The following is a 27,257-nucleotide window of genomic DNA, read 5'->3' on the forward strand; positions in this document are numbered from 1 at the left end:
TTTTCAATCACACCTGTCATGTGCACCCTGCGAGTGGACTTTACATTAAGAGCCTCCTTTCTTCTGTTGTTTGCTTTGTGGCACTGGGAATTGCACCCAGGGCCTTCACACACAGCTATATCCCCAGACCTTTTTTATTTTTTATTTTGAGACGGGATCTTGCTAAATTGCCTGTGCTGGGCTCAAACCTGTGATCCTCCTGTCTCAGCCTCTAAGAGTGCTTGGTTCATAGATGTGTGCCGCTGCCCCTGGCAATAGCCCCCTTTTTTTTTACAGAGTTAGACTTGCTTATGTTTCATTGGGCTTGTGTTTTCCTTTTTCTCACTGTACATGTGGTTTCAGAACCAGAATCCTCTGTGTCCTGAGCAGGGCACAAGAGAGCTGCTGGACCTCCAGGTGGACGGCACAGACGAGAGACCAGACACCCCTGCTCAGCAGCAGCACAGCACCCTGTCCGCTCTCCCACACGAAGTTCCCCACTTTCCTCCCTCCAGTTCCTTCTGCAGCAACCAAACATTCCCACCGGCTCCTCTTCCATCCCAGGTGCTCTTTGAGCTTTGGGACCCCTTCCAGGTCTTTGTGAGCCAAGGACCAAGTGTCACAGGCGCAAAGCCCACACCGGCTACGGAGGGAGGAGAGAGCTCTGACACCCCTCTGACTTTCATGGATCGCTTGCTGACGCTGCTGACTCTAGGAGGGAACTACTCAGACACTCAGGTTCCTTTCAGCCTCCAAAATGACAAAGCTTACTCGGGCCCAGGAGTCCTGCAGGGGAAGAACCATTCTCAGCCTCACCCTGAGCACAAGGAGCAACGGCTTCCAGATCCGGGTCACACTGACTTACCTTACATCATGCAGTGGTGGGACAAGGGCCGCCAGGCTCTCATCGCAGAATGGGACCCTCGGGAAGGGACGTCCTGAGGACGGCGAATGCCAGCTGCAGCCAGAGCTGCTCAGCCACTGACTTTCATGCCGTCGGCAGACTCCCGGTATCCACGGATTCTCAGTAAAAGCTACAACCTTATCTGCAAGAAGAGGACCTTTGTGGGCCCCACCGAGCCCCAGTGAGACGACTGTCGGCTCTGCTGCACACGACGGAAGGCTGTCGGTGACCCTGCTCCAGGCCTCCTCTCTTTTGACGCAGATACCATTGAAAAGATGACCACTGAGGGCATCCCGTCCTGAAGCAAGACTGGCGCAGGGGAAGGAGGAGGTTTTGCGCTGCGTGGGAGTGCTTACCCATGGCACCCAGCCCCACTGCCTCAGAGCCACTGAGGCACCAAGCAGGGGACAAGTCTGCTGAAGCCTTCTGAGCCCCAGCATTTTTCAGTCTGGAAAATCCACAGCCCTAAACACGCCAGGGCAAAGAGAACAGGCCTGCAAGAGATCCACTGGCATTTCTTCCCCCCTCACCAGGCGCTAAGGCAAATTTGACGTTAGTCTGATATGCAGAAGGCATGGTGGCTCCTGCTCACAATCCCAGCACTTGGGAGGCTGAGGCAGGAGAATCACTGTGAGTTCCAGGCCAGCCTGGGCTACACAGTGAGTTCAAAGCGAACCTGAATGATCTTTAAAAAAAAAAAAAAGGCCATGTTTTCTGGTGATATATGCTCATAAAAGTGAGCTTTTCTTCCTCTGAGCTCTGAAGACATAAACTGGGAACTGGGAACTACTTCCTCACCATCCATTAATAAGGAAGTGAGTTAAATGGATAAGGGCATATCCATAATACTGAGTATTCACATAATGAGTACTCCTTCCATACTGAGTATTCCTTTGATCACAAACATTGCAAGGAAAAAATTGTTTGGGGGTTTTGTTTTGTTTGTGTTTATTTTTATTTTTGTTTTTTGAGACAGGTTCCCAAAACTATGTAGTTCAGGCTGGCCTTGAATTCACAATGTAATCCAGGCTGGCCTCAAACTTGTGATCCTCCTGCCTCAGCCTCCTGAGTGCTGGGATTGCAGGTGTGTGTCAACCACATCCAGCTGTAAGGAAATTATAGTAAAGCCATGAAATCACTAATGCTATTAGTGTTTCTACACGTTTAGGTTTTGAATTTTTTTATATATTACATACTCATACAATTCCCTTCATTATAAATAGATTATATGTTAATCTTTTTCCTTTTTTTTTTTGCCTTTTTCAGAGAGGGTCTCTGTGTAGTTCAGACTAGTCTTGAGCTCACTGTGTAGCCCAGGCTGGTCTCAAACTCTTAACGATCCTCCTGTCTCAGCCTCCCATGTGCTGGGATTATAGGTGTGTACCACCACGCCCAGTTTGGTTATATGTTAATTTAAAATCTTGGTAGGGATTGGGATGTAGCTCAGTGGTATAGTGCTTGACTAGCATGGGCAAAGCCCTAGGTTCAATTATTAACGCACGCACACATACACATACACACAAACCTTGGGGTAATCATCCTTTATCTTGTCCTCTCTTTCCTTCTTTTTTTTTTACTAGTACTAGGGAGTGAATCCAAGGCCTTTGTACTAAGCTAATCCCCAGCCCTTTTTCTATGTTTTAAAATTTGTGTACAGCGTCTCATTAAGTCACCTGTGCTGGGCTTGAACTTGTGCTCCTCCTGCCTCAGCCTCCCAGAGTGCTGAGATTACAGTCATGTGCCACCACACCTGCCTAATACAAGTATCTTTGAAAAATATTTTTTGGTTCATGTTGTCACTTGTCAGTCTATTCCATTCTGCAGTTCTCTCACTTCCATGTGAAGGTGTTAAAACACAGATGTAGTTTTACAGAGATACCAGTTCTGCACTACTACACACAGGCAAGGGGTGGGCATGCTCACTGGTGTCTGGGAGTATCATGAATAAGTGCTTTGCTAAGAAGGTTCATAGGCTAAAGAGCAACTGCCAAAATATTCCAACATCATATTGTCAAGTTACATCCTACTACTAACGTGAGATGTACTTTCATCATCACGTAGAGAATGAAAATGCATACACATATGTGCACACATGGCCATGCAGCATACTGATGGCACAGATCTACCCAGGAAGATTCTGATATAATTATTTGACAGTGATGATGTGGCTAGTTTATTTTTAAATTCTTCCCCCCATGACTTGTGGGCAGGCTGAGATGAGAGGGAGCTCATCTAGTATTTAGAGCTCTACTAATATCAGTCATTTCCCCATACTTTACACACATGTGAAGAGAGTTCTCCGAGTTTTGAAAAGAAGTCTAATATTAATGAAGGGGCATCCGTTGTTTTATAATTACATCATCCACAGCCATATGCATATCCGAAACCCCACATACTGTATATATACATAAATCTGTAAATTTATATCTGTATTTGCATCTATATTGCATCTCTATACCTGTGTAAATCTACATGTTTATCGGAGGTAAGTAGGACCTAATTCTCTGGAAGAAAAAGGTGAATCATGCTCGATGTGATAGCACATACCTATAATCCCAGCTACTAGGTAGGCTGAGACAGGAGGATATAAAATATGAGAACAGCTGGAAGTGATGGCACATGTCCATAATCCCAGGCAGGATTTGGAAGGCTGAGGCAGGAGGATCCCTTTGAGTTCAAGGCCAGCCTGGGCCACACAGTGAGTCTAAGGCCAACCTGAACTACATAGCAAGACTCTGTCTCAAAACAAACAAAAAATAAATTTTAAAAGTCAGCTGAGGCTATAGCTCAGTGACAAAGCACTTACAGGCCCCGGAGGCTGCAGAAAGAAAATGAAAATGGTAACTCTTAGCTTCTATAGCAAGAGTTCAGATCAAAGTGCCTGGAGAAAAAGGGATTAGGGGATAAGAGTATGGCTCAGTGGTACAGAAATGCCTAACACAGGAGGCCCTGGGTTCAATTCATAGCACAAAAAAAAAAAAAAAAAGTTAATGTCTTTCAAGGGATCTCAGGTTACAAGCCTGGAATCTCATGTGAATCAGAGTGTCTTTCATGAGCAGGGTGACCAGAAGTTCCATTCTTAAATTGAATTGGGGAGATCACAGATTACAGGAAGCACAAGTAGGTTAGTAGCATTTAGGCCTAAGGGTTATCGTGGGGCAGGCTGAGGGTGGGATATTATGTAGTTTGGGCCCAGGGTTGAAACTTTCAGGACCTTGGCCTGAAGCATCTGATTGCCCTGCCCCTGGAGAGCCTCTGCTAAAAGGTATCTGCGCTCCCCTGGGAGACCCACGTCTGTCCCTCCTTCAACCTCCCAGACCTGAAACTGGATAGGAAAGGCTGTGGACAAGATCCCGAAACTTGGAGACCAGCAATGCTTTCCAGTCTCATTGTCCCATTCGGTGAATCTGCTGGAACAACTGATAAATGTGAAAGATGAACATTTTCTTTATAAGAGGAAAAAAACAAGCAGAAGAAAGAGAAGTATAAAAAAAGCACTCGAGGAGAAAAGACTGCTTTGAAGGAAAGAGAAGCTACATCCTGCAAGAAGGACGGGCCACTGCAAGACAGGAGGACAGTGCGGCAAAGTCAGTGGCTGCCGCTTTGTAGGTCTTCTTTCTGACATTAGATCTAGGCGTTCCCATAAAAACCCTCTTGATCTTGCACTAGAAGATTGGTATCAGGTGCCAGGCTCTCCATATTCATAGCTTTAAAATGTAAAATGCAATGCTCTTTTTTTTTTTTTTTTTTTTGGTCCTTTTGGGGCAGGGTCTCGCTATGCAGTTCAAGCTGGCCTTGCGATCACTTTGTAGCCTACGCTGGTCTTGAACTTGCAACAACCCTCCTGCCTCAGCCTCCCAGGTGCTGGGATTACAGGCATGTGCCACCACATCCGGCTTCAGTGTTCTTTAGTATATTCACAAAGTTGTGCAATGATCACCAATACATTTTTTTTTATTTAAAGAGAAAAAAAACAAAATTTCAAAAGAAGATAATAGGAAAGTAACCGTGGTTAATATATTGCATATTGTTATCTTTAAATTAGTTACTCAGAATACAAGATATCAGCATTTAATTGTCTAAACAATATTAGCACAAACCTTTCTTTTCAATGAACTAAGAGATATTAGTAGTATAACTATCTTAACTGCCATATATATATTATTATTTTCTTTTTGCTTTTCTCTTCTTTTCTCCATTCCACTATCCCAGTTTCTCTTTCCTTTTGAAGTTTCATTTTACATTATTAGTGTACATTTTGTGATGACCAATATTTAATTCCAGAACATTTTTCTTACTCAGAACTAAACCCAAGCCATTAGCAGCCATGCCTTCCCCAACTGCCCTGAGGCCTTGGTAATGGCTAATCCACTTTCTATCCATGGCTAAGCATTTTATAAGCATGAACTCTCAATACAAGGCTTTCTGTGACTGCTTGCATTTAGAGTAAAATTTTCTTTTTTTCTTTTTTTTCTTTTTGAGACAGTGTTTCACTATGCAGCTCAGGCTGGCCTTGATTTTTTTTTTTTTTTTGGTACCGGGAATCGACCTCACGACCTCGCGCTTGCTGGGCTGGCACTGTGCCATTAAGCTACGTCCCCCTTGAACTCACTTTGTAGCCCAGGCTGGCCTTGAACTCGCAGGGATCCTCCTGCCTCAGCCTCCCTAGTGCTGGGATTACAGGTGTGCGCCAGCACATCTGGCTTTACTATTATTTTTAAATAAATGTTCAAAAACTTCTATTATGTTGGACATGATGGCACACGCCCATAATCCCAGCTACTTGGGAGACTGAGGCAGCAGGATGCCCAGTTTAAGGCCAACTTTAGGGGCTGGGGATCTAGCTCAGCGATACAAGCGCCTGCCTGGTAAGCACAAGGAACTGAGTTCGAATCCCAGTACCAAAAAAATAAATAAAGATCAACCTTAGCAGTTTAGGGAGACCTGGTTTCAAAATAAAAAAGTGAAACACCCACCAGGCATGCTGAGTCTGGTACGCACGCGTGGGGCAGAGCTAGGCTGCAGCCCCGCCCCCTGCCACACCGCTTTAGGCAGCAGGTGGGAGCCTTCCGCACTCACGCCTCTCTGCTCCTCTCTGGCCCACCCGCCGCCCAGGGAACACAGGCGTGCAGGAAGATACTGCCAATCCTCCTAACATGGAGCACTGGCTTCACACCTCATTGGAGGACCTGGCCAGATTGGTCACCTGGGTGCACAGCCATGCTCTCTTCTGCAGCGTTGAAGGTCTCCATGGGAACCTGATTGCAGCGTGGCAGTGTAAGGCTGGCCATACCCTCCGCTGGGTAACTGCTACCTGCACAGCGGGGTCTCCAGTGAGAGGCTGTTCCCAAGGCAACACAAGTTTTCTCCCTGAGGGTCCCAGTACAATCGGAGAGCCTTCCGGGACACAGACTAGCCCTCGGAAACCAGCGAGAATGGCGTCAGATGGTCGCTGGACCAGAGACTCTAGTGGCTTCTCCCACCGCAGCGAGCCCTCTGAACTAGATGAAGCTAGGGACGAGGATGAAGATGAAAGCATCCAGCTTGGCACGGTTCGTGACTCTTCTGCTCCAGTCCAGGATAGCTCCTCTGAACCCGCCACCGGATGGCCTCAAAGCGCCCCTCGCAAAACCCCGGGAGCAGCGCCCTCTTCCCGCCCTTGGTGCTCCCAGGTGCAGATGGCCGGCCAAGGCAGCAAGGATGTGATCAGGAAGAAAATCAAACAAGAGATTCCAGACGATTCTTACTCTGTAGCAAATGCAGAGCTCACGGGAAGGGCAGCTGGGCCAGCCCTGTCACTGACACAGATGGCACAAGCCAAGCCTCAGGCCCATGCTGGTCCCTGCTGTGTAGGATCTGCTAAGCCGATTCCCGCTGTAACATCTGCCATCGGCGCGGAGCTGGACCCACCTGGTGTGTCTGCTTCCAGCTCTGCGGTCTCCAGGCCAGGCATCCCAAAGACCGCTAGGCTAGCTCTGGCTTCACCAAACAGAGGACTGCCTGGTGCCCCAGGCACCAGCCCACAAGTGGCCGTGCAGATGTCCGTGAGCACATCCCACCCTGTTCCTTTGTGCGCCCTGCAGCTGCCTGGACAGGATGAGCAAGTTGCTTCCAGAGAGTCCCTACCCCATCTGCCCAGCCAGGGCCCCTGTGAGGTAACCCTTTCTCCCTCAGTGAGCTCCAGTCAGCAGCAGCCCCCGGTTGCTCCAGCCATAGCAACTGAAGCCACAGCGCAGGGCACACCAGGTATGACACGTGAGGTGACAGCAAGTCCCTCATCCACATACATCTTGAGAATTCTATGCCACAGCTCTTCTAAAACCACTGGTTCTGTTTGCTAGGATTCATCCTTTTTCATTCTGTAACAGTAATGAACTATATTACATTCAGGTGATAATCTGGAGGAACTCCATTTGCACTGAGGCCATCCAGGTGATGGACCTTGGGCTGGAAGGATGGGGTAAGACTGTGCTGCAGGCACTGCATGGCTCGGCTTAAGTGACCATTCCCTGAATTTTTGGTAGTCAAGTTACTTCTGAAAGTTTGCTTTTTAAAATGCTTTCCCATCAGTATCAATGCATATTTAGTTGGTGTTTGGAGCCAAAAGATGTTAGGTACGACATACTGACAATAGAGCTAATGTTTTTCCATGATATTTATTTATCTGAGCCATTTCTATATTGCTATCTATTTTAGTTGGTGTGGTAGTTTTGTTTTTGTTTTTGTTTTTGTCTTTTTTGAGCCAGGGTCTCGCTATGCGGTTCAGGCTGGCCTTGAGCTCACTTTGTAGCCCAGGCTGGTCTCGAACTCACAACAATCCTTCTGCCTCAGCCTCCCAAGTACTGGGATTACAGGTATGCACCACAATGCCTGGATCTCAAAATTTAAAAGAATCAAGTGACGTGCATTTTTGGAATATCCCATCCTAACAAATAAATTGAGAGAGTAGGATAATTGTACAAGTGCCCACACCTGTAATTCTAACATTCTAATGCCTTTAATTCTAACAGTCTTTATTTTATTTGGGCTACTGTTGTATAATGGGGGTTGGGTTTATGATTCAGATCTAATAGGCCAGAAATAGAGACAAGCACAAAGATAAATAGATATATAGAAAATGGAGAATGCATTCTGAGGACTGAAACATTTTCGTTTCAGTCCTCAGAAAAGTCACATATAGTTTTAAGTCCTCAGCTTAGTTGAGAACTTCCACAGCTGTACTATATAAGATACACACATGTACTGTATAAAACTCACTTTGTGGACTACAGACCAACCTGACTTAGGAACATTCTCCTGAAACAGAAGTCATTTATAAGTTGCAGACTTAACACTATTTTGGGAAATGCTTCCTTAGAAGCCTGAGACACCTGTGCCTAAGACCTGAAACTGTCTGTATTTAAGTTGCTGTCACAAACTTTCTTTTTCAACTTAGCATCAACCTTAAGATCTCCAAAGGGAAATTTCCAATTATGATTTTTCTAGCCTAGTCATGATATTATTAATAAAATATGTGCTTAAAATAGTCACATCTTCATTTAAAATTACACTTCTCTTTATTCATTTTTCTTTCTCTTTAAAATAATAGCCTTAGCTGGGCGTGGTGGTGCACACCTGTAATCCCAGCACTCAGGAGGCTAAGCTAGGAGAATCTTTGCAGGTTCGAGACCAGCCTGGGCTACAAAGTGAGTTCAAGGCGAGCCTGAACTGAACAGTGAGACCCTGTCTCAAAAAGACTAAAATAAAATAAAATAAAAGCTTTATTGAGATACAGTTCAATACCATAAAAGCCACTCTTTTAAAGTATATAATTCAGTTGTTTTTGGTATGTATAGCCACAGAATTAGGTAACCATCACCTTTATCTAATTAAGAACATTTTCATCATCCTAGGAAGAAACCCCACACCTGTTAGTGGTTATTTTTCTCCTTCTTTTAGTCTCTGGCAACTACTAATCTACTGCCTCTATGGATTTATTTATTCTGTGCATTTCATGTAAATGGAATCATATACTATGTACTCTTTTGTGATTATACAACCACAAAACCTATTTTTCCCCAAAACATTCTACTTACCATATTTTCAAGGTTGATCCATGCATAGCATTCCTTTCCTTTTTACTGCCAAATAGTATTTCAAAAACAAAATATTTATTTTCCCTTTCATAGCCTGATGGATATTTGAGTTATTTCAGTCTTTTGTCTATTGTAAGGCTGCTATGAACATATGAACATTTACACACCAGTTTTTGTGTAAGTAATGTACTTCCATCTTGATTGGGCAGCTACCTAGGAGTGGAATTGCTAGGTCCTATGGGAACTCCGCTTAACTTTCAGAGGAGCTGCCCGACTGTCTTCCAAAGCAGTTCCATCATTTGACAGTCTAACCATAATGCATAAGGTTCTTGTTTCTCCATTATAACCAACAGTTATTTTTTTCCATGTTTAAAAGAGTTATAGCTATACTATTGAGTGAGTTAGTGTGTTAAATACAGTATTATAGTTTTGATTTGCATTACCCTAATGATTAATGATATTGAACCTTTTTCTTTTTCTTTGTTTCATTTTAGTTTTTGAGATAGAGTCTTGCTATATAGCCCAGGCTGGCCTTGAACTCAAGGCAATGCTCCTGCCTCAGCCTCCCAAGTGCTGGGATTACAGGCATGTGCCACCACATCCTGTTCATATTTCTATTCATTGGCATAAGTATTTAAACAAAAATAAGTTATGATTTACCAGTCTAAATGGTTAAATTTTTTTGCTTAAAACAGTAACTTTTTCTAGTTTCTATTTATTTTGAAATAAATGATTAAATTTCTGTTTTTAAACATATTTGAGGGAGAAATTATCAATGTGTCATAGTACAATTATATATTACATGATGTTATTTTTCTTTTCTTTTCTTTTCTTTTTGTTTTGTTTTTTTGGTTTTGTTTTCAGTACCGGGAATCGAACTCATGACCTCGCACTTGCCAGGCAGGCGCTGTGCTGCTGAGCTAAATCCCCAGCCCCACAAGATGTTATTTTTCAATATGAATTCTTTTGTAAATTGCTTAGATTTGCTTTGTTTTGGTTTTTGTTGTTTTGTTGGACTGGTTTTGTTTTTTCGGTACTGGAGAGTACAAACCCAGGGCCTCCTGCATGCTAGACAGGGACACTTATCACTAAGCTATACCCTGTCCTACTTTGTATAGACATTCCTTGCCTAAGGATCGAGTTCCCTTCCTGTAAGTAGGTCATTAAATGAAGTGGTCACTAAATGAGGAATTGTATATAGCATGTCCATTATAATATTCAGAACAAAGAAATGGTTAAAGGAAACTCCAACTTGATGACCTTGCTTTTATTTGCATAACTCTTATATGCAGTACTGTAATGTGTAACAGAACATAAAACCATAGCAATATACTGTATAGTACAATCAGCAAATATTACAGTACTGTATAAATAAGACATACTGTGCAAAACAAAACAAAAGACATTGAGGCTCTATAAACAAGATGTACAGAACTGTACAAAAGAAATATGGGTTGTAAATTTGAACTGTGTGCCTTGGTTGTAAGTCCAAACGGTAGTTAAACAGGTAGGTTGTTAAAAGAGGAATATCTCTCTTAAATGGTCTCTCTTAAATTTTTTAAATTTAGTAGTATTGGTTTTTTGGGTTTTTGGGGTTTTTTTGTTTTTTTAGACAGGGTCTTGCTATGCAGTTCAGGCTGGCCTTGAGCTCACTTATGTAGCATAGGCTGGTCTCGAACTTGCAGTGATCCTCCTGCCCCAGCCTCCCGAGTGTTGGGATTACAGGCATGTGCCAGTAGTATTGTTTTCTACAACAATAGAAACAACACCTGGTAGTATTGTTTTCTTTTCAATATATTTCATATTTTAAAGCACAAGTGGCCCACATTTAAGGGTAGTGCTATGGCTTGAATCAAGATGTCCCCCGAAAGGCTTGTGTGCTCATAGATGGGGCTTTTCAGAAATGGCTGGATCTAGGGTATGTGATACTGGGGTTAAAGGTATGTGGTACCAAAGTGATCCACTGATTGGTTTAGCATAGTTCTGGGTGTGGATAATGGAAAGGCCCCACCCTGAGTGTGGGCTGATAAGTGTCCCTGTCTAGCATGCAGGAGTCACTAAATGATCTTTCTGCCATCGAAAGGCTTGTAGGCTGGATGGGTTAAAAGGGAAAGGGAGGTTTGCTGTTTGCTGCTTGCAGCCTCCTGCCTGCTCTGCCTAGGACTGTTTCCCCTCTGCAATGACCCTCTATCACGCCACCCTGCCTTGGAGCCAGCTGACTATGAACTGAAACCACTACAAACTGAACAAAAAATAAACCTTTCCTCCTTTAACTTGTGGGTGTCAGCAGTGAGGAAAGTGACTAAGACAGATAGTGATAGAAAAAAGCTTCCTTAAGGAATCAATGCACTTATGTGAAAATATAAATTAATTTTAGAAAAAATCATACGGCCTAATTCTTGTCGAAAAGCTCAACAAAAGCACATGTGGTAAAGTGATCAGTTTCGTCTAAACCTCCAGTGTTTAGATGAGGAAAGATGGCAAGCTGTGTGCACATTTCCCCCGCTGCACTGTGTCAGCACACAGCCTCTTCCTCCACAGCATCTCTGTGGATGCTGGGGTTCAAACCCAGGGCCTCACACCTGCTAGGCAAGCTTTCTACCACGGAGCTACACCCTAGCCCTTTACTGTTTTTCTACTCTCATTACTTCTCCCATCTTATTTTTTTTCTTCAGGGCTGAAGGTTGAATCTAGGACCTTCTCAGTGAGCTTTTTCCCAGTCTCCAGACCCCTCTTGCTCCTCTTTTATGTTCAGTAAAGATATGACAAATTTTTTTATCTCTTTTTTTGTTGTTTGTTTTGAGACAGGGTCTTGCTAAAAGTCACTAAATGATCTTTCTGCCTCAGCCTCCCAAACTGCTGGGAATACAGGAGTGTGTTGCAGCAAAACTAAGTCCAGGAAAGGAACAACACCCGAGGAAGTCAGGAGGCAGTAAACAGCTTTATTTTATACCAGAGATCCTGGCTGGAATAACTTCCAACAGAAGCCAGGCAGCGAGTGTCTGTGAGGCAGAATTTTTATATGAGGCATAAGCAGGGGTTACAAAGGCGGGAGGGACAGCCTGGCAGCTCTTCTGATTAGCTAGCAGGGTGAGATCTTCGGTTACAGGGCTAGATTAATGACCACATAGCTTGGTACAACCAGGTTCAGTTACACTCTTGTAGTTACAGGGGTCAAGAAAGCAATTACAGAACCATGAAACAGTTACAGAGCTAGGCAACTTCAAAGAGGACAAAGTTTTAAAAGAACAGTTGTTTCTAGTATAGTTTTCTCTTTCACCACCACACCCGGATCTTTTTAAGGTGTGTGGAAATTTAAAATTCAAACCTAATGTAATCTAAATATAAAGGGGGACTGAGGATCCACACAATACTAGGTCAAGAGGACTTGAGTATCCATTTTTACAATTTTATTATTTTTTTCTTATAAATGTTAGGCTGATTTATAAGCACTTATGATTTTATTTTGAGACAGGGTCTTGCTAGGTTGCCTGGGCTGGCCCTGAACTTACAATCTTCCTGCCTCAGGCTTTGAGTAGGCTCTTGAGAGACCTCATCTCAATAAAAATAATTTTTATTGAAATAGAATGTACATTTTTTAAAAAGCAATTCAATGGGTTTTCACAAACTAACTTCACACATGGCACCAGCAGCAACACTCAGAGACTTGTCATCCTCCTCCCTTTAAGGCTGCAACTCCTCCCTCAGTAGCTGATATGCTGCCTTCCAAGCAGCATAGGTGAACTTTGCCTATTTTATACATAGCTGTGTGCCACACATACTGTCATTTTGTCAAAACACTGGACTGCAAATGCCAGATGTGCTGGTACACACATATAATCTCAATACTCTGAGAGGCTGAGGCAGGAATGTTGTAAATTTGAGTGCAGCCTAGACAACTTAGCAACTTTGTAAGACATTGTATCAAAAAAAAAAAAAAGTGAAGAACCAGGGGTATAGTTCAGTGTGAAGGTCCTAGTATGAATCCCCACTACCACCACCAAAAAAAAGCCATATTCATATTTGTGTGTGTGTGTGTGTATGTGTGTATTTGTTTGTTTGAGACAGGGTCTGTCTATGTAGCTCAGGCTGGCCTTGAACTCATTATGGAACCCAGACTGGCCTCAAACTCATGGTGAACCTTCTGCCTTAGCCTCCCAAGTGCTGGATTACAGGTGTGTGCACATTCTCTAGTTTAGATACACAAATAATTACCACTGGGTTACAGTTGCCTATAGTATTTGGGACAGTAACAAGTAACAGGTTCACTGCCTGTGAGCAAAAGAGTAGATAGCCCAGGTGTGTGGTAGGTACCATCTAGTTTTTTGTTTTGTTTTGTTGTCTTTTTTATTTTTTTTTTTTCTTTTCTTTTTTGGTTTTTCTCCGGTACCAGGAACCGAACTCACGACCTTGCGCTTGCCAGGCAGGCGCTTTTGCCACTTAGCTAAATCCCCAGCCCCTTTGTTGTCTTTTTGAGACAGGGTCTCGCTATGCAGTTCAGGCTGGCCTTGATTGAGCTCACTTTGTAGCTGAGGCTGGTCTCGAACTCACGACGATCCTCCTGCCTCAGCCTCCCGAGTGCTGGGATTACACGCATGCGCCACCACGCCCGGCGACATATTTTATTATCCTCTTTAGGGAGGTGAAAATTTAGGATTAGAGAAGTTGAATGTAATGGTTAGGGTCTTGCTGTAAATATGTGGTCAAGTAATAACTCAAAGCAATTGCTTACTTTATTTGGCACCTTTGAACCCAGTGCACGTAAGAATTATGCACATGAGAGAAACAGAAATGTGGCACTTCAGAAAGAGCATGGTTTATTCACTCTGGTGGGGTGAGGTCTGGGGAAGAATGCAGGCATAGGTGGGACAGCTGGGAGCCTTCTCTGTGCTACAGAAGTCTCTTATTGAATAAGGGAGAGAAGACTGTGTGGGTCACACAGAATTTGGGGGGAGATTCTGAATGGCATGGCTTACATGTAAACCATGGGATCACTGTTTCCGGTGAAGAAGCTCGTGGTTCTAGAAATCCTCCATGTACGACCTCTGTACTCTCACATGCAGCCCCGAAGAGTTTGCCTTTAATTTTTACACACCTTACTCAGAAGGCAAGTCAGGGACTCTGCTGGAAAGAGACTTAAACAGGGAACGCTTCTTCATTTAGGAAATGTATTGGGGAATATAATCACTTAAGTAGATTTCTTCAAACAATATTATCTTTTCCCTTTTGAGCTGGTTCCAGAGTAAAAGATCCAGACTTCCACCGGAAGAAAAAAGAAAGTATTTACTATGCAGAAGCAACAAAAATCCTCAGTCCAAGCCCATCCATGGTGAAGCCACCAGGATACCCAGGCTGCAGCTCCCAAGTGTGCCCCTGAGCAGGGTTCTTGTTGGCCCACAAATCTCCGACAGGCACAGCCGGAGGCTCCTGTCTGCAGAAACGGCAGATTTCCAGTCAACAGGCAGACTTCTAAGAGCTCTATTGTTGCAGGCTCTGAAAAGCAGCCGGGCCGTGCTTTGGAGTATGAAGATAAAACAAGAAGTCCATATTCTCTTGCCAGCTACAACCCTGTGATAAACCTTTATTATCTTAGCACCTTTGCACGGCACTTTTTCAGCAGCAGTCCTGCAGCCAGGGAAAACCAGCATGTAAGCCCCATCCTTTTGCAGTATGCTTGTAGAGGGTTCAAAGAGATGAACAGGGAAGAGCAGAAGGAAGATCATTGGCAGTACTCAGTATTGCAAGGACAGCAGCAGAATCAGCGAAGTCACCCAGAGCAGCATGAACAATCTCACAGTTGTCAAGATGAGAAACCATCCCAAAAGCAGCTGCCGAAGGACCAGCGTCCTAGGAATCTACAGTAGCAATCACCCTCTCCTCAGGTGCAGCTGCAGGGTCAGTTTCCTCAAACTCATGGAAAGTCCCTGCTCTCTCAGCTGCAGCTAGTGCTGCGCCAGCTCACCGGTAACAAGGGCATCCCCTAAAGGATAGCAGTTGCAAAGTCTTAAGCAGCTTCTTCCAGAAGCACATGCCCTGCTCGCCACCATGTCCCTCAGAGGCAAAATATCTGATAGAAAGCACCACAGTATCAAAAAGCTCATAGCAGCTGCTTTTACATTTTAGAAAAAAACAACTAGGTCATGACATACACTCTTTTATTTCTCCCCCTAGTAATGGGGATTAAACCCAGAGCCTTTGCATTAAGCTACATCACAGCCCTTTTTTTTTTTTTTTTTTTTTTTTTTTTTTGTATTTCAAGACAGAATCTTTTTACATTGCCTAGGTTGGGCTCAAACTTGTGACTGTCCTGTCTCACCCTTCCAGAAGGCTGAGATTATGTGCTACCATGCCTGGCAGATATGCACATTTTTTATGTATTAGTTTTAAAAGTAAATAAAGGTTTTGATATCTATATTAATGATTGGCCTCATTTATTCCTTTATTAAATGTTTGAAATTTGGCAGGCATGGTGCTATACACCAATAATCCCAGCACTCGGTATGCTGAGGCAGGAGGATTGCCATGAGTCTGAGACCAGCTTGGGCTACATAGTGAGTTCAAGACCATCCTGGACTGCACAAGGAGACCCCTGTCTCAAAAACACAAAACTTCAGAAAAAAAGTTTGAAAATTAAACTTCTGGGTCTGACACTGTATTTTATGGGAAAATTGTTGACTCCTAATTCCACACCTTAAATATTGTTACAGATTAGATCTACAGTGTCCCCCAAAGTCTCATGTGTTCAGAGGTGTGGTTTTCACAAGGTGGCTGTGTCAGGAAGTGTGGTGAGTGCGCTGGTGAGTTCGGAGCTGCCTGGGCCACAAGGCGGAGTGGCGGGTGGGAGGTGGTGACCCCTGGGCACAGGCCTGTGGCTGTACCTCTCTCCCGCTGGCTCTCCTCCTTGTCCTCTGCCTCCAGCCACCGTGAGGTACGCAAGCCTTCCTCTGCCGTGATGTTCTGCATTTATTGCTGAGAACTCAGGACCATCATGAGCCAGTGTAAACCCTTCCTCCTTTAAGTTGCACATGTCAGGCATTTTGTCCCAGTGATGGAAAGGTGACTCATATGAAAGTCTGTAAAACAACATCTCTCTTTAGATCAGTTTTGGGAAGTTGAATTTTTCTTAGACTATATCCATTTCACCTCGATTTTCAAATGCGTTCTCATAATGTAGTTTCCAAAAGCCTTTCTCTTCCAACAGCATACATAGCAGTGCTTTGTTTTCCATGTTTTGTATTTGTATTTTCAATTCTTTGAGATGGGATCTTGCCATACAGCCAGGGATGGCCTTGAACTCTCCTCCTACCTCAGCTTCTCAAGGGCTATACCTGGCTTTTTATATGTGTACTTTTTTTGTTGTTCTGGGAATCAAATTCAGGACCTCATGCTTGCCAGGCACTGTGTCACTGAGCTATATCCCCAACCCTATCTTTGTGCTTTTTATAAGTTTTCTTTCTTTTTTAAAGCCTGTTTATAGATCTCATCTTTCCTAGATACCAGTGTATACCTCTATAGAGATAAGTCCAAATACATTTCTGACTATGAACAACCTGCAGTTAGTCCAAGTGTGGCTGTGAAACCTCAACCAAACTGAACCGTAAGATACAGGGACAAGGAAGCCAGAGCTGGAGCCACATGCCTATAATCCCAGCCCTCAGGAAGCTGAGGCAGGAGGATCACCACAAGTTCAGGCCAGCCTAGGCCACATGACTTCTAGGCTAGCCTGAACTGCATAGTGAGACCCTACCTCAAAAAATCAAACAAAACAAAAACCAGATAGAGCTGGGGCAAAAGCAGCCTATAGGCAGGCCCAGGGGACTCTCAGTCTTTCCTTACCAGAGGCACTGCTTAGCCCCAGCCTCTCCCTTTTGCCCTCAGTAGGGCTATACTGGCCAAGCAAGGATGCCTTGGGACTGTGCCCAGCCTCCCCCAGACCAGCTCTGTGCACTAATGTGGGGTAGGTCATGGGCCCACTCTGGCCAGCTTCTCTTACGGTCCCTGTCTTTGGGGACTCAGAGCCCTCAGCAGGGAGATGGTAAGGTTATCCATAGCCATCCTCCTGAGAGAGTATAGCTCCTCTCCTGGGAGCTTCCCATCTATGCTCCCACCTGGAGAAGCCAAAGGCAGGTAGAAGCCAGCTCAGCAATGTCAGAGTCTGGGTCCAGAGCTGGCAACAATGTCGGGGGTGTAGAGACTGGAACTGCTGTAGGCAGAGAATGCAGCTGAGTGAGGCCGGGGCCACAGACATACGCTCTGAGTGGCACTTCCTGGTATATTTGGGCATAGAATGTGCTGAGTTGCTGTCCAACATCAGGATTTTCCTCTTCACGCACAGGATCCTGTTCAACTGCATGAGTCAGGAACCGAATGAACTTGTGGATGATATTTTGCTACTGGGTGTACTTCCGCCTTAGGTGGGCCACCGACAGACACACAGTCTTGCATTCATGTTTCACAGCCAGAGCTTGGAGTTCATTAACACTCTTTCCCTTCATCAGCAGTGTGCACACCAGGAGCTTGGTGACACTGTGACACTGTCCTGGTACATCGCTGTCCTTACTCCGCAGGGTGGACACGCTAGCCACTCCCTCTTGTTCCCAGGAGCTGCTCCTGGCTATGCAGGAAGCACGGGTGCTGGAGCTGGCTGTGGTACTTGGGGTATCGTTGACGAGACTGCCCTGTTCAATGTAGCCCACTTTCCAGAAGCCATGCAAGTTGAGCTGCCCCACGAAGCTGGCCCTGTTGTGCTTACAGTACCAGGGCAGCATCTCCTTGGCAAACTGGCCCAGCCCAAATGCGGAAGTTATTCCTGTTCGGGCTCCAGCAGATGAGCATGTCAGTGTGCACTCTGGGTCACGTGTGAGGGTCCACATCTTGTCGGGAAGGCCAGAACATGTCTGGGTCCCACCTCACTAACGCCCACAAGCAGATCCATCTTGGGCCAGGCAAGAAGTGGAGTAACAGGCGCAAAGTGGGGTGGAAGGCCAGGTCCTTGCCGCTGCAGCAGCCACACACACATACCCGGCTGCATTCCATGTTTCTTCTTGATTTATTTGACAGACATTAACCTTTTCAGAGAAACACTATCTGTGGGAAAGTCTTGTATAACACAGCGGTCTTAGGCTCCATGGGGCAGTTAGTACAGGACTTCCTGGGGCAGTGGGACATGGTAACAGAGACCAGCAAATACAACCTCCTCCGCTAAGGAGCACCTGAATGCTCCCTGTCACTAGGGAGCCTGGTCATTGCACAAGGGGTTCCCAGGGCTCTGAGATTTTGCCCCTGAGAAGTGGAGGCTTAGTGAAGAGCAGGCTGAGATGGCAGTTCAGTTTATCCAGCTCCTCTGCACAGACATCACACCCACCGGCAGGCTCAGAGGACCCAACATACTGCTTACTGCTGTGTCCTCCTCACACCTCAGGTGCCCGGGAAGAACAAACTGTGGATGTCAAAGATGAGGCCTCCAATATGGCACTGTGGTTGTAGTCCTGGTCACGTGGATTTTGAAGCACCATCACTGGTCAAAGCAGGCAAAAGTGAGGCTTGATCTTGAAAGTTCAAATCACCAATTAGGGGTGTTATCACCTAAACTATGCCCTTCCTCCTACCTTCACAATTTATATGTTCGAGTCCTAACTCCTAGTACCTCCAAATATGATTGTATTTAGAGAAAATACCTTTAAAGAGGCAGCTACAGTAAAAGGAGGCCATTAGAATGGGCCCTGCTTTAATCTGACTGATGTCCTTAACAGAAGAGGAAATCAGAACATACTGAAAGGTGGAGGTGGAAGGCAGCCATCTGCTAGCCCAGAAAGGCCTCAGGAGAAATGAAACCCACACATACTTCGATCTTGGACTTCTAGCCTCCAGGAAATAAATTCCTATGTTTAAGTCATCCAGTGTGCAGTATGTTGCTATGGCAGTCCAGGCAAACCAATACAAGGGAACTGGGGAAACTGAGGAATTGGATAGCATACAAGTCAGCCCAGGAAAAAAGACCCGAGTTTTATTTCTGCTAGGAGAATGGGTCTTTCCCTGGAGAAAGGCAGGACACAAACAGAAAACCAGTACCACACTCGTGAAGCCCACAACAGAGAAACCTAAAGTCTGGTGGTCTGCAACTCAAGGGAGAAATAATTCTACTTCAGGACTTGCAGATGTAGTTGTAGCTCAATGTCATTAGCCATTAAAATGTGGCCCATTTTCCTTGTTTCTATTTGTGTTCCCAAAAATACTTTTGATGTGTGTGTGTTCACATGTGTGTCCGTAGAATTACTGGGGATTAAACCCAGGATCTTCACCATGAGTTACAGTCCTAGCCATTTTCTTTCCTTGAGACAGAGTCTCACTAAGTTGCTAAGTTGCCCAGGTTGGGCCCAAACTTGAAATTCTCTATCCTCAGCCCCCTAAATGCTGGAGTTACAGGACTACACCACTACCCCAGCTACGTCTGATTTTTCCTCTGACCCATGCCTCCCACCAGGAGAGATGCAACGATGAAAGAAATTACACCGATACCTTCCATAAGTCTGTCTTGGTGTGTTTTGTCCAAATATGTCTTTTGGGAGTCTGGGTATAATAAATTACATCATTTTGCATAATATTTTACAATACTGGAACTTCTAGTACTATAGAGCCAGTAAGCTGTGATAACTTTACTAAGGTACAGACATCCTGGATGACATCTCTATACCTAAAGCAGAAATTTTTAACCACCCTAGAGTCTATCAAAATGGAGAACACAGTTTAAACAAAAGCGACTAAGCCCACTGCAGTGGCACATGCCTATATCCTCAGCTACTGGGCAGGCTGAGGCAGGAAGACAGCTTGAGCCCAGGCATTCAAAACCAGTTTGGGCAACACAGCAAGACCTTGTCTCAATAAATGAATTTTTTAAAAGTTAAATGCCTACTATACAACCCCTTCCAATGCCCATCTAAAAGTTACTATTACAGTTAGCTACTGTTGTATTAGTGAAAGTGTGTTATACTCAGGAGCGGGGCAAGGTTAAGGGATTTGACTTGATGCCAGGTTCCACCAGAAGTGCACTCTATGGAAAGAATCTGACTGTACCCAATGATACCAAAATGTACCTAACAGGAAAATGAGACAAAGCAAGGAAGTCTACACAGGGGGCATTCAAAAGCATATTACCACTGTGAGCACTATCCTTGACTCCGTGGGGAACCCCTAAACCCTAAAAGATGTCACGGAAAGCACTGTCCTTCTCAAGACTTTAACAAATACCCAGCTGTGATTTCTCCAGTCAGCAGTGAAGCTGGGCATGCATCCTCTAATCACCGCTTGCCACTAGCTGAAGGCTGCTCCCAGGAGTATTAATGCCACAGTGCTTTAAGCAAAAAGAAGCCTCAAGCAGGTACTGACAAGACCGCAGTTGGTAGCCCATGCTGGGACATTCAGCGTCTAAGGGGGAAGGGTGGGGTTCTGCTATCAGCTCACACCTGCTGGTCCCGACTGGCTTCCCTCCCCGGCTCTCAGCAGTTCCTCTGATTTTGCCACTCGTCATAATTCTGATGCAGATCTTCTCTTTGTTCCCTCCAGAAGAACAAGCATCTTTCTTACGGCCTGTTTGTGCTAAAGCGGAACTTTGTTGGTTCTAATTACCAGCAGTCAAAAAGGTGAGTTCCTTAATGGTTTTTTAAAAGGTTTGTGTATACAATGAAAGAAAACACTTTAAAAGATTCAAAGTTTTATTTATTTTCAATAATGAAAACACAACAAAGAACCAATTCATGAATTTTTAAGTCTAACACAATCTTTAGCACAAAGCTATGCACAATTGACGTTTAAAAACCACATTACTATTAATAGAGATAGTTCTTGAGACTCTGGGGGTTTGTCTGCGTTTGAAACAGAACTGAGTGTCAGGTAGAGACATATACTAGAGACCTGACTCAGAAGTGCTCCAAGAAAACAATAGCCAAAGAACAGGGGCCCTGAATACTAAGTTAGCAAAGCAAATATGCAATTTTCAAAACATTCTAGAAATTTAGAGCTCCTTGGGAATGGAATGGTTTGGGACACTCCATGTTCAAGGCCTTTTATTATAAATTTCCATTTTTCTAGATTCTTGGATTTGAATCTACTATGATCTGACAAACTTCTGGCAAAGGACAGGAGGCTCTTTACTCAAGCTATGTGGAAAGACCTATGGTCCTGATTTTCTTTCTTTGACTCTGTCACTAAGCTCCTTCTCACTAGCACAGCAGGGCTCCCATTCCAGCAAAGGATTACTACCTAGTAGATCGACTTCTCTGGTTCAGATTTTCCTTTCTTAAACACACTGATACTTTCCAGGGACAACTCTAAATATATCCAATTTCTTTGACTTTTATCCTCCTACATAACTCTGCTTGGCTACAGAAACTGAGACTCACAGAATGATAGCAGCATTGGTCAGAAGATAAATGTCAGTTTCAATGTAAGAACTTTTTGAAGTTCACAGGTCACAACTGTTCATGGTTTTTTTCTTTTCTCATTACCTTGCTAATTATTTTTTTCGGAATTCAATCCTCCGAGCTACATTCTGAGCACCAAATTTTTTGACTAAAGCCTCTCTGGTAGCTTCATCATTTTTTTGCAAATCTAAGTCATCTTGCCGGGACCAAATGGGGTACCCATCTGCTCTCCGACCAGACTCTAAAAAGGAGGAGGTAGCCTCCAACTCACCACTATTTTTTAGGAAGGCCTGTGTGACTGTTGATAGATCCAAGTTAAACTTTTCCATTAATTGCCGGATAATCTTAATGGCAGCTCCCACCTCTGGTGAAGAAAGTTTTTCTTCTTCCTCCTCATCAGGCTGTGTTTCTAAGTCTTCTTCTGGTGTGGGAGGGTCATCATCACACATAGTTATGTGGATTTCAAAATCAGAGCTCTCATTAACCTACAGAAAATTACAAGGAAGACCAGTTCCCAATTACCAAATCTTGAACTCTTATAATATCCGGTCTCTCCCAACTACCATCCCCTTGCTTTTTGTACTCCAATCACACTGGACTCCCTTCAGTTCCTCTAACATGCTATGTTACTTCTTACATTTATTCATGTTGGATACAGATATGTGTGCATACGTGCATATGTATGTGGGAGGGTCCAGGGAAGTGTATGCATGTATGTGTGTATGCATACATGCATATATAAAATTTTCTACAATATTTCAACAAATTAGAAGCTAACATATGAAAAAACACATACATGTATATATGTAAATACACACACATTTATATATACATGTGTGTTTCTTAGGTCATCTGTTAAGTGTTTGACTTCACTCCCAGATTGTAACACTCCATAAGGGAACTGAAGAGGTAAGAAGTAAAATAGTCCCAAAAGCTCTATGTACACAAAAATTAAATTTACCTATAAAAGAAAAATTACTATAAATTTTTTTTAAATTACATTTAGGATTCTGAGAAAGATAAAAATGTTTTTTCTCCATCTCTTCTCCAGGCTGTCTAACCAAAAACTAAAAGCTTCAGGGCACCGTGCCTAAACCCTCATCAGTTCTACTTTCCTTTTTCCTCTACTTCCATTCTCTCTTTCTCTATCTTGAACATGTCTCTTATCTTTCTGGGTCTCAGGTGGGTGAAAAAGATGGACAGGATAACCAGTTTCAAAAGAGAAGAGAGCCAGGGATATAGCTCAGTGGCATAAGCACCTGCCTGGTAAGCACAAGGTCCTGAGTTCAATTCCCCATAGCCTTCCCCCTCCAAAAAAACCCCTAGTAATTCAAAAGAGAACAAGAATAGGGGGGAAAAATAGGAGTAAATCTAGTTAACATACCACAACTTCCCCAAAGTCCTGGGTGGTTTCTACAAGCATTTTTTTTACTGTTTCTTCATTTTTCCCAGTCTCTTCTTTCACATATTCTTCTTCAGGCAAGTCTGGAGTTCTCTTATTCTGTGGTTCTATTAAAAAGAAGAATAGCACCGATTAAGCACTAGCCTCTTTTGCATAAACCAAAAATGTACTGCATAGCCTGGGCCAGGAATAAGCTTGCACTTTTTTTCCTATTTGAAGACATCTGTTTGTGATTCAGAAGAGTGGGAACAGCATAAAACACTTAGGTCCACTAATTTCTACACTTGCTTTCAAAACGTGGTACTATGCAAATAGTGACAATAGTCCTACGCTCTGACATATAAAAATACTCTTCAAGCTTAATTCATTTTTTGCTTTGTATTTACAGATGCAAATTAACAAAAATGCATCAGATATTTGATTCATAAGCAGATTCTGAGGCAGACATTAATAAATAAAAGGCTGTATTAGGGAGTAATCTTGGAAAAACACTTGCTGAAGAGAAGAAATCAAAAGTAGGCAGACAGAGGTTGAGTTGGAAAAGCATTTCTGCAATGAATACAAAGATAAATAATTTTTTTTTTAAAAAAAAGTCATTTCAGGGCTGGGAATATAGCTCAGCGTCATAAGCGTCTGCCTGGCAAGCACAAGGTCCTGAGTTCAATTCTCGGTACCAAAAAAAAAAAAAAGTCACTTAATGAGGCTTTAGCCAAAGCCACAAGAAATTCTGGAGCTAGGAAGGCCTTTCAGAGTTGGTTGAGTTGGAGAAAAGAAACACCACCTTAAAAACTCACACAGGTCAGTCCACAGGACACTGGCAGTCCTTAGGACCTCGGGCAAGGCAAGTCTTCCAGCAGCTGAAGGTGGACCGGAGTAGTGTACCACAATCACTACATATCATCTCTAAAAATGAGGGCTTCCTAAATTTATACATCCTGTTTCCTCTTTACATTCTGTCCTCTGAAGATTTAACTCTGTTCCCTTTCTAATTACTAAAATTTACTATAAGGGAACAGCAAAAGAAAGTTTTTTTATGTGATGGAACTGTTCTGCATTCTGATTTTGGTAGTGGCTACACAAATCTGTGTGTGTTAAAACCCATACAAACTGGAAAACAGTCCATAATTACACTTCTGAAGTGCCTAGAATGCCTAGAACTGAAAGCAGTTTCAAACATATATTAGTATACCCATGTTCCCAGCAGCATTATTCACAACAGGCAAATGATGAAACAACCCAAATGTCCACTGATGAATGGATAAACAAAATATAGTGCATACATATAATGGAATATTATTCAGCCTTTCAATAGAATAAAACTGTGACACAGGTTACAATATGGATGAAACTTCAAGATATTACGCTAAGTGAAACAGCCAGATACAAAAGGACAAATATATGATTCCACTTGTATGAAGTACCTAGAAATAAAATTCCTAAAAAACGTAGAACAAGAGCTGAGTATATTTGTGCACACCTACAATCCCAGTATTGAGGCTAACCCAGGAGGTGCAAGACTCCTCTCTCCAGCCAGGTGTGGTGGCGCATGCCTGGAATCCCAGCACTTGGGAGGCTGAGGCAGGAGGATCACTGCAAGTTCAAGACCAGCCTGGGCTACAAAGTGAGCTCACGGCCAGCGTGAACTGCATAGCGAGACCCTGTCTCAAAAAGATTAAAAAAAAAAAAAGACTCCTCTCTCCTAACCCAGACTATGTATCAAGAAAGTTCCAGACTAGGCTGAACTACAAGAGACCCTGACTAAACTAACAAGACAAAACAAAATACAGTAAAATAGCAGTTGCCAGACGACTGAGGAGAGGAAGGGGGAGTTACTGTTTAATAGGTATGGAATTTCATTTTTGGAAGATGAGTAAATTATAGACATGTATAGTGATAATGGTTGTACATATAAATGTACTTAACGTTACCAAACTGAACATTTAAACTGTTAAAATAGTAATTTTTAAATTTTATATTACAGGGGCTGGGAATGTGACTCAGTGATAGAGCTCTTTCTTGCCTTGCATGCACAAGGCCCGGGTTTGATCCCCAGCATCATACACAAAAAAATTATATTACATATATTTTACCATAAATTTTTAAAACACATTTACTTGTATACAAAGTTTCATTTTTACTGTATATAAAATTTAAATATAGCAACTAGAAAAGAAATCTTAGGGGCCGGGGATTTAGCTCAGTGGCACAGCGCCAGCCTGGCAAGCGCGAAGTTGTGAGTTCAGTTCCCGGCACCAGAAAAAACCAAAACCAAAAAATAAATAAATAAATAGAAAAGAAACCTTACCTTCAGATACATATTAAAATAGTTAAAATGATATAATATAATCATATAATGTATGTTGATATATTCACATAAATATATAATAATAAGTTATGTAAAATATAAATAAAATATGGCAAGATAAAACAGATAAGGTGCCTGGCATTTACTTTTAAAAGTAATACAAGAAGTTGGGATCAAGGATATAGATGAAAAAACTGGCCATGAACTACAAGCAGGTAAATTTGGGTGATGGATATATGTGGTATAGTTTACTACATTATCCTAGTTTTATAAATGTTTGGAATTTTCTCTAATAATAAAGTTGGGAGTAGAGAATGTGCTTAGCTTGTACAAGGTTTTGGGTTTTAGCTTATCTTTACCACCAAAAACAAAAAGGAGTAAACAAATTAGAATATCAGTACATCACATAGTGGAATATTATGCAGTTTATGAAAAAAGAACACAAAGCTATGCACAGACACACACAGACTTCAAAATAAATATTAAGTTAAAAAAGCAAACTGTGAGGGCTGGGGATATAGCTCAGTGGCACAAATGCGTTCCTAGCAAGCACTTCCCAGTTCGATTCCCAGTCCAAAAAAAAAGCAAACTGTGGGGCAGGTGTGGTGGCGCACACCTATAATCCTAGCACTTAGGAGGCTGAAGCAGGAGAAGTGCCACAAGTGCAAAGCCAGACTGGGATACACAGTGAATTCAAGGCCAACCTGAACTTGTCTCACAATAAATAAATAAATAAATTTTAAAAACCTTGCTTGGAAGAGGGGCTGAAGGGAAGGTTGGGGAACTAGAGGAGAAAGTCAAGATAAATCATGTACATGTACAAATTTCCTATGACGAATGTGATTGCTATGTATGCCTGGCTCCAAGCACGCCTTTTTAAACAAAAGAGTTTGTGGTATAAACGGTCAATACCCATTATGTCAACAGTTAAACGTCTTAATAGCTTTGCAAGGTGTCCTAACGATAACTGAATCCCAACTTGCAATTCAACTGCATTAAAATTTCTCTTTATGGTGCGTCCATTTTATACACCGTACAGTGTATGCACCTTGAAAACATAATGTTGCCGGTGGGCTGGCACAGGCCTGTGGTCCCAGCACTGAGCAGGCTGAGGCAAGAGGATCACCGTGAGTTCTAGGTCAGCCTGAGCTACGGAGCGAGACACTGTCTCAGAAACACACCCCCTCAAAAAAAAAAGTTTGGAAAACTTGGAGCTGGGGGAAGACGAGAGCAAAGACTGTAAAGAAAGTGGGGCGGTATTATCCCATTGCCAACAAGTGGGAGGGGCCGAGCGATGCGGCCAGAAGCCAAAGGAACTTGGCAGCTGGCGGAAGCGGCCCCGCCCCCGCCGCGAGGCCCCGCCCCGCAGGCCTCACCCCCGCTGTCCGCAGCCTCGGGGTCCTGCTCCGCCTTCCTCTTGAGCTTCTGCGAAGAGGGGCTCACGGGCGCGTCCCCCAGCAGGTACTTGTGCTCCTGGCCGCGCAGGTGCTTGAGGTAGCGGTCCTTCATGGCCTGCCACGAGTGCTGCGTGAGCGCGCCCTTCTCCATCGCTTTCCACAGGGCGTTGCCGGTGACCGAGCTGGGCGAGCGCGCGTGCTCCTTCACGTAGGTCAGGATGGCCACGTCGTCCGCGTCCGTGAAGGCCACGCGCCCCGGGAGCGGCTGCGGCTCGCGCTCGGCGGCGCCCTCGCCCGCGGCGCCGGGCTTGGACTCCGCAGCCTGCTCGCCCGCCGAGGCGGCGCGCAGCCGATAGGCTTCCATTTCCAGCCTCTCGTTGCGCTCCACGCAGTCCAGGATGTACTGCGTGGAGATGAAGTCGCCCGAGGCCTCGGCCAGCGCTTCCCCCGGCTGGGCCAGCAGCACCGCCCCGGGCTCCTGCACGCGGCACACGGTGCCGCCGCCGTGCAGGATCAGCGTGGACAGCCGGCGCTTGGCCGGGCTGGGCCGCACGTAGAACGACAGCGGGCTCCCGTCTGCCCTCACGAACAGAGTAGAGGAATGGGTGGGCCCGTTGGGGTCTTTGCCCATCTCCAGCGCCTCCGCCATGTCTGACGCCCGGCACCACAGCAGCCGCCCGGAGACAAGCGCTTCCTAGAGGGAGCCCTTGCGGAAGTCGCTCTGACAGCCACGGAGCTCACACTGCGCCTGCGCGCCAGGAGTGCCCGCCCCTCCG

General features: G+C 44.2%; 2 protein-coding genes across 2 annotated transcripts; one reads left to right on the forward strand and one right to left on the reverse strand.

Annotated features, from left to right (window-relative positions):
- The first annotated feature begins 6,039 nt into the window (after positions 1–6,039).
- On the forward strand, positions 6,040–14,822 carry LOC106146547 (uncharacterized protein KIAA1958-like). Its single transcript, XM_013503851.1, has 2 exons — positions 6,040–7,129; positions 14,449–14,822. Exons 1-2 carry the CDS (start codon positions 6,040–6,042, stop codon positions 14,820–14,822), a joined length of 1,464 nt encoding a protein of 487 aa, XP_013359305.1.
- Positions 14,823–20,651: 5,829 nt separating this feature from the next.
- Terf2ip (telomeric repeat binding factor 2, interacting protein) lies at positions 20,652–27,232 on the reverse strand. Its single transcript, XM_005403434.2, has 3 exons — positions 26,461–27,232; positions 22,762–22,886; positions 20,652–21,862 (listed from the first exon to the last, which is right to left on the reverse strand). The coding sequence occupies exons 1-3, from the start codon at positions 27,128–27,130 to the stop codon at positions 21,470–21,472; spliced, it is 1,188 nt and encodes a 395-aa protein (XP_005403491.1). The 5' UTR covers positions 27,131–27,232; the 3' UTR covers positions 20,652–21,469.
- Between the last annotated feature and the right edge of the window lie 25 nt (positions 27,233–27,257).

The sequence above is a fragment of the Chinchilla lanigera genome, unplaced genomic scaffold (genome assembly GCF_000276665.1).
Source record: "Chinchilla lanigera isolate Chin_1 unplaced genomic scaffold, ChiLan1.0 scaffold00083, whole genome shotgun sequence".
NCBI classification, from domain to species: Eukaryota; Metazoa; Chordata; class Mammalia; order Rodentia; family Chinchillidae; genus Chinchilla; species Chinchilla lanigera.

Excerpts from the sequence above, each read along its gene's own strand:
- LOC106146547 (XM_013503851.1), top strand. The coding sequence starts at position 6,040 with ATGGAGCACTGGCTTCACACCTCATTGGAGGACCTGGCCAGATTGGTC. Across the intron at positions 7,130-14,448 it reads CACAGCGCAGGGCACACCAG|GCTCTGAAAAGCAGCCGGGC; the intron begins GTATGACACGTG and ends CTATTGTTGCAG.
- Terf2ip (XM_005403434.2), bottom strand. The coding sequence starts at position 27,130 with ATGGCGGAGGCGCTGGAGATGGGCAAAGACCCCAACGGGCCCACCCAT. Across the intron at positions 22,887-26,460 it reads CGAGGCTGCGGACAGCGGGG|AACCACAGAATAAGAGAACT; the intron begins GTGAGGCCTGCG and ends TCTTTTTAATAG. Across the intron at positions 21,863-22,761 it reads AGGACTTTGGGGAAGTTGTG|GTTAATGAGAGCTCTGATTT; the intron begins GTATGTTAACTA and ends AATTTTCTGTAG.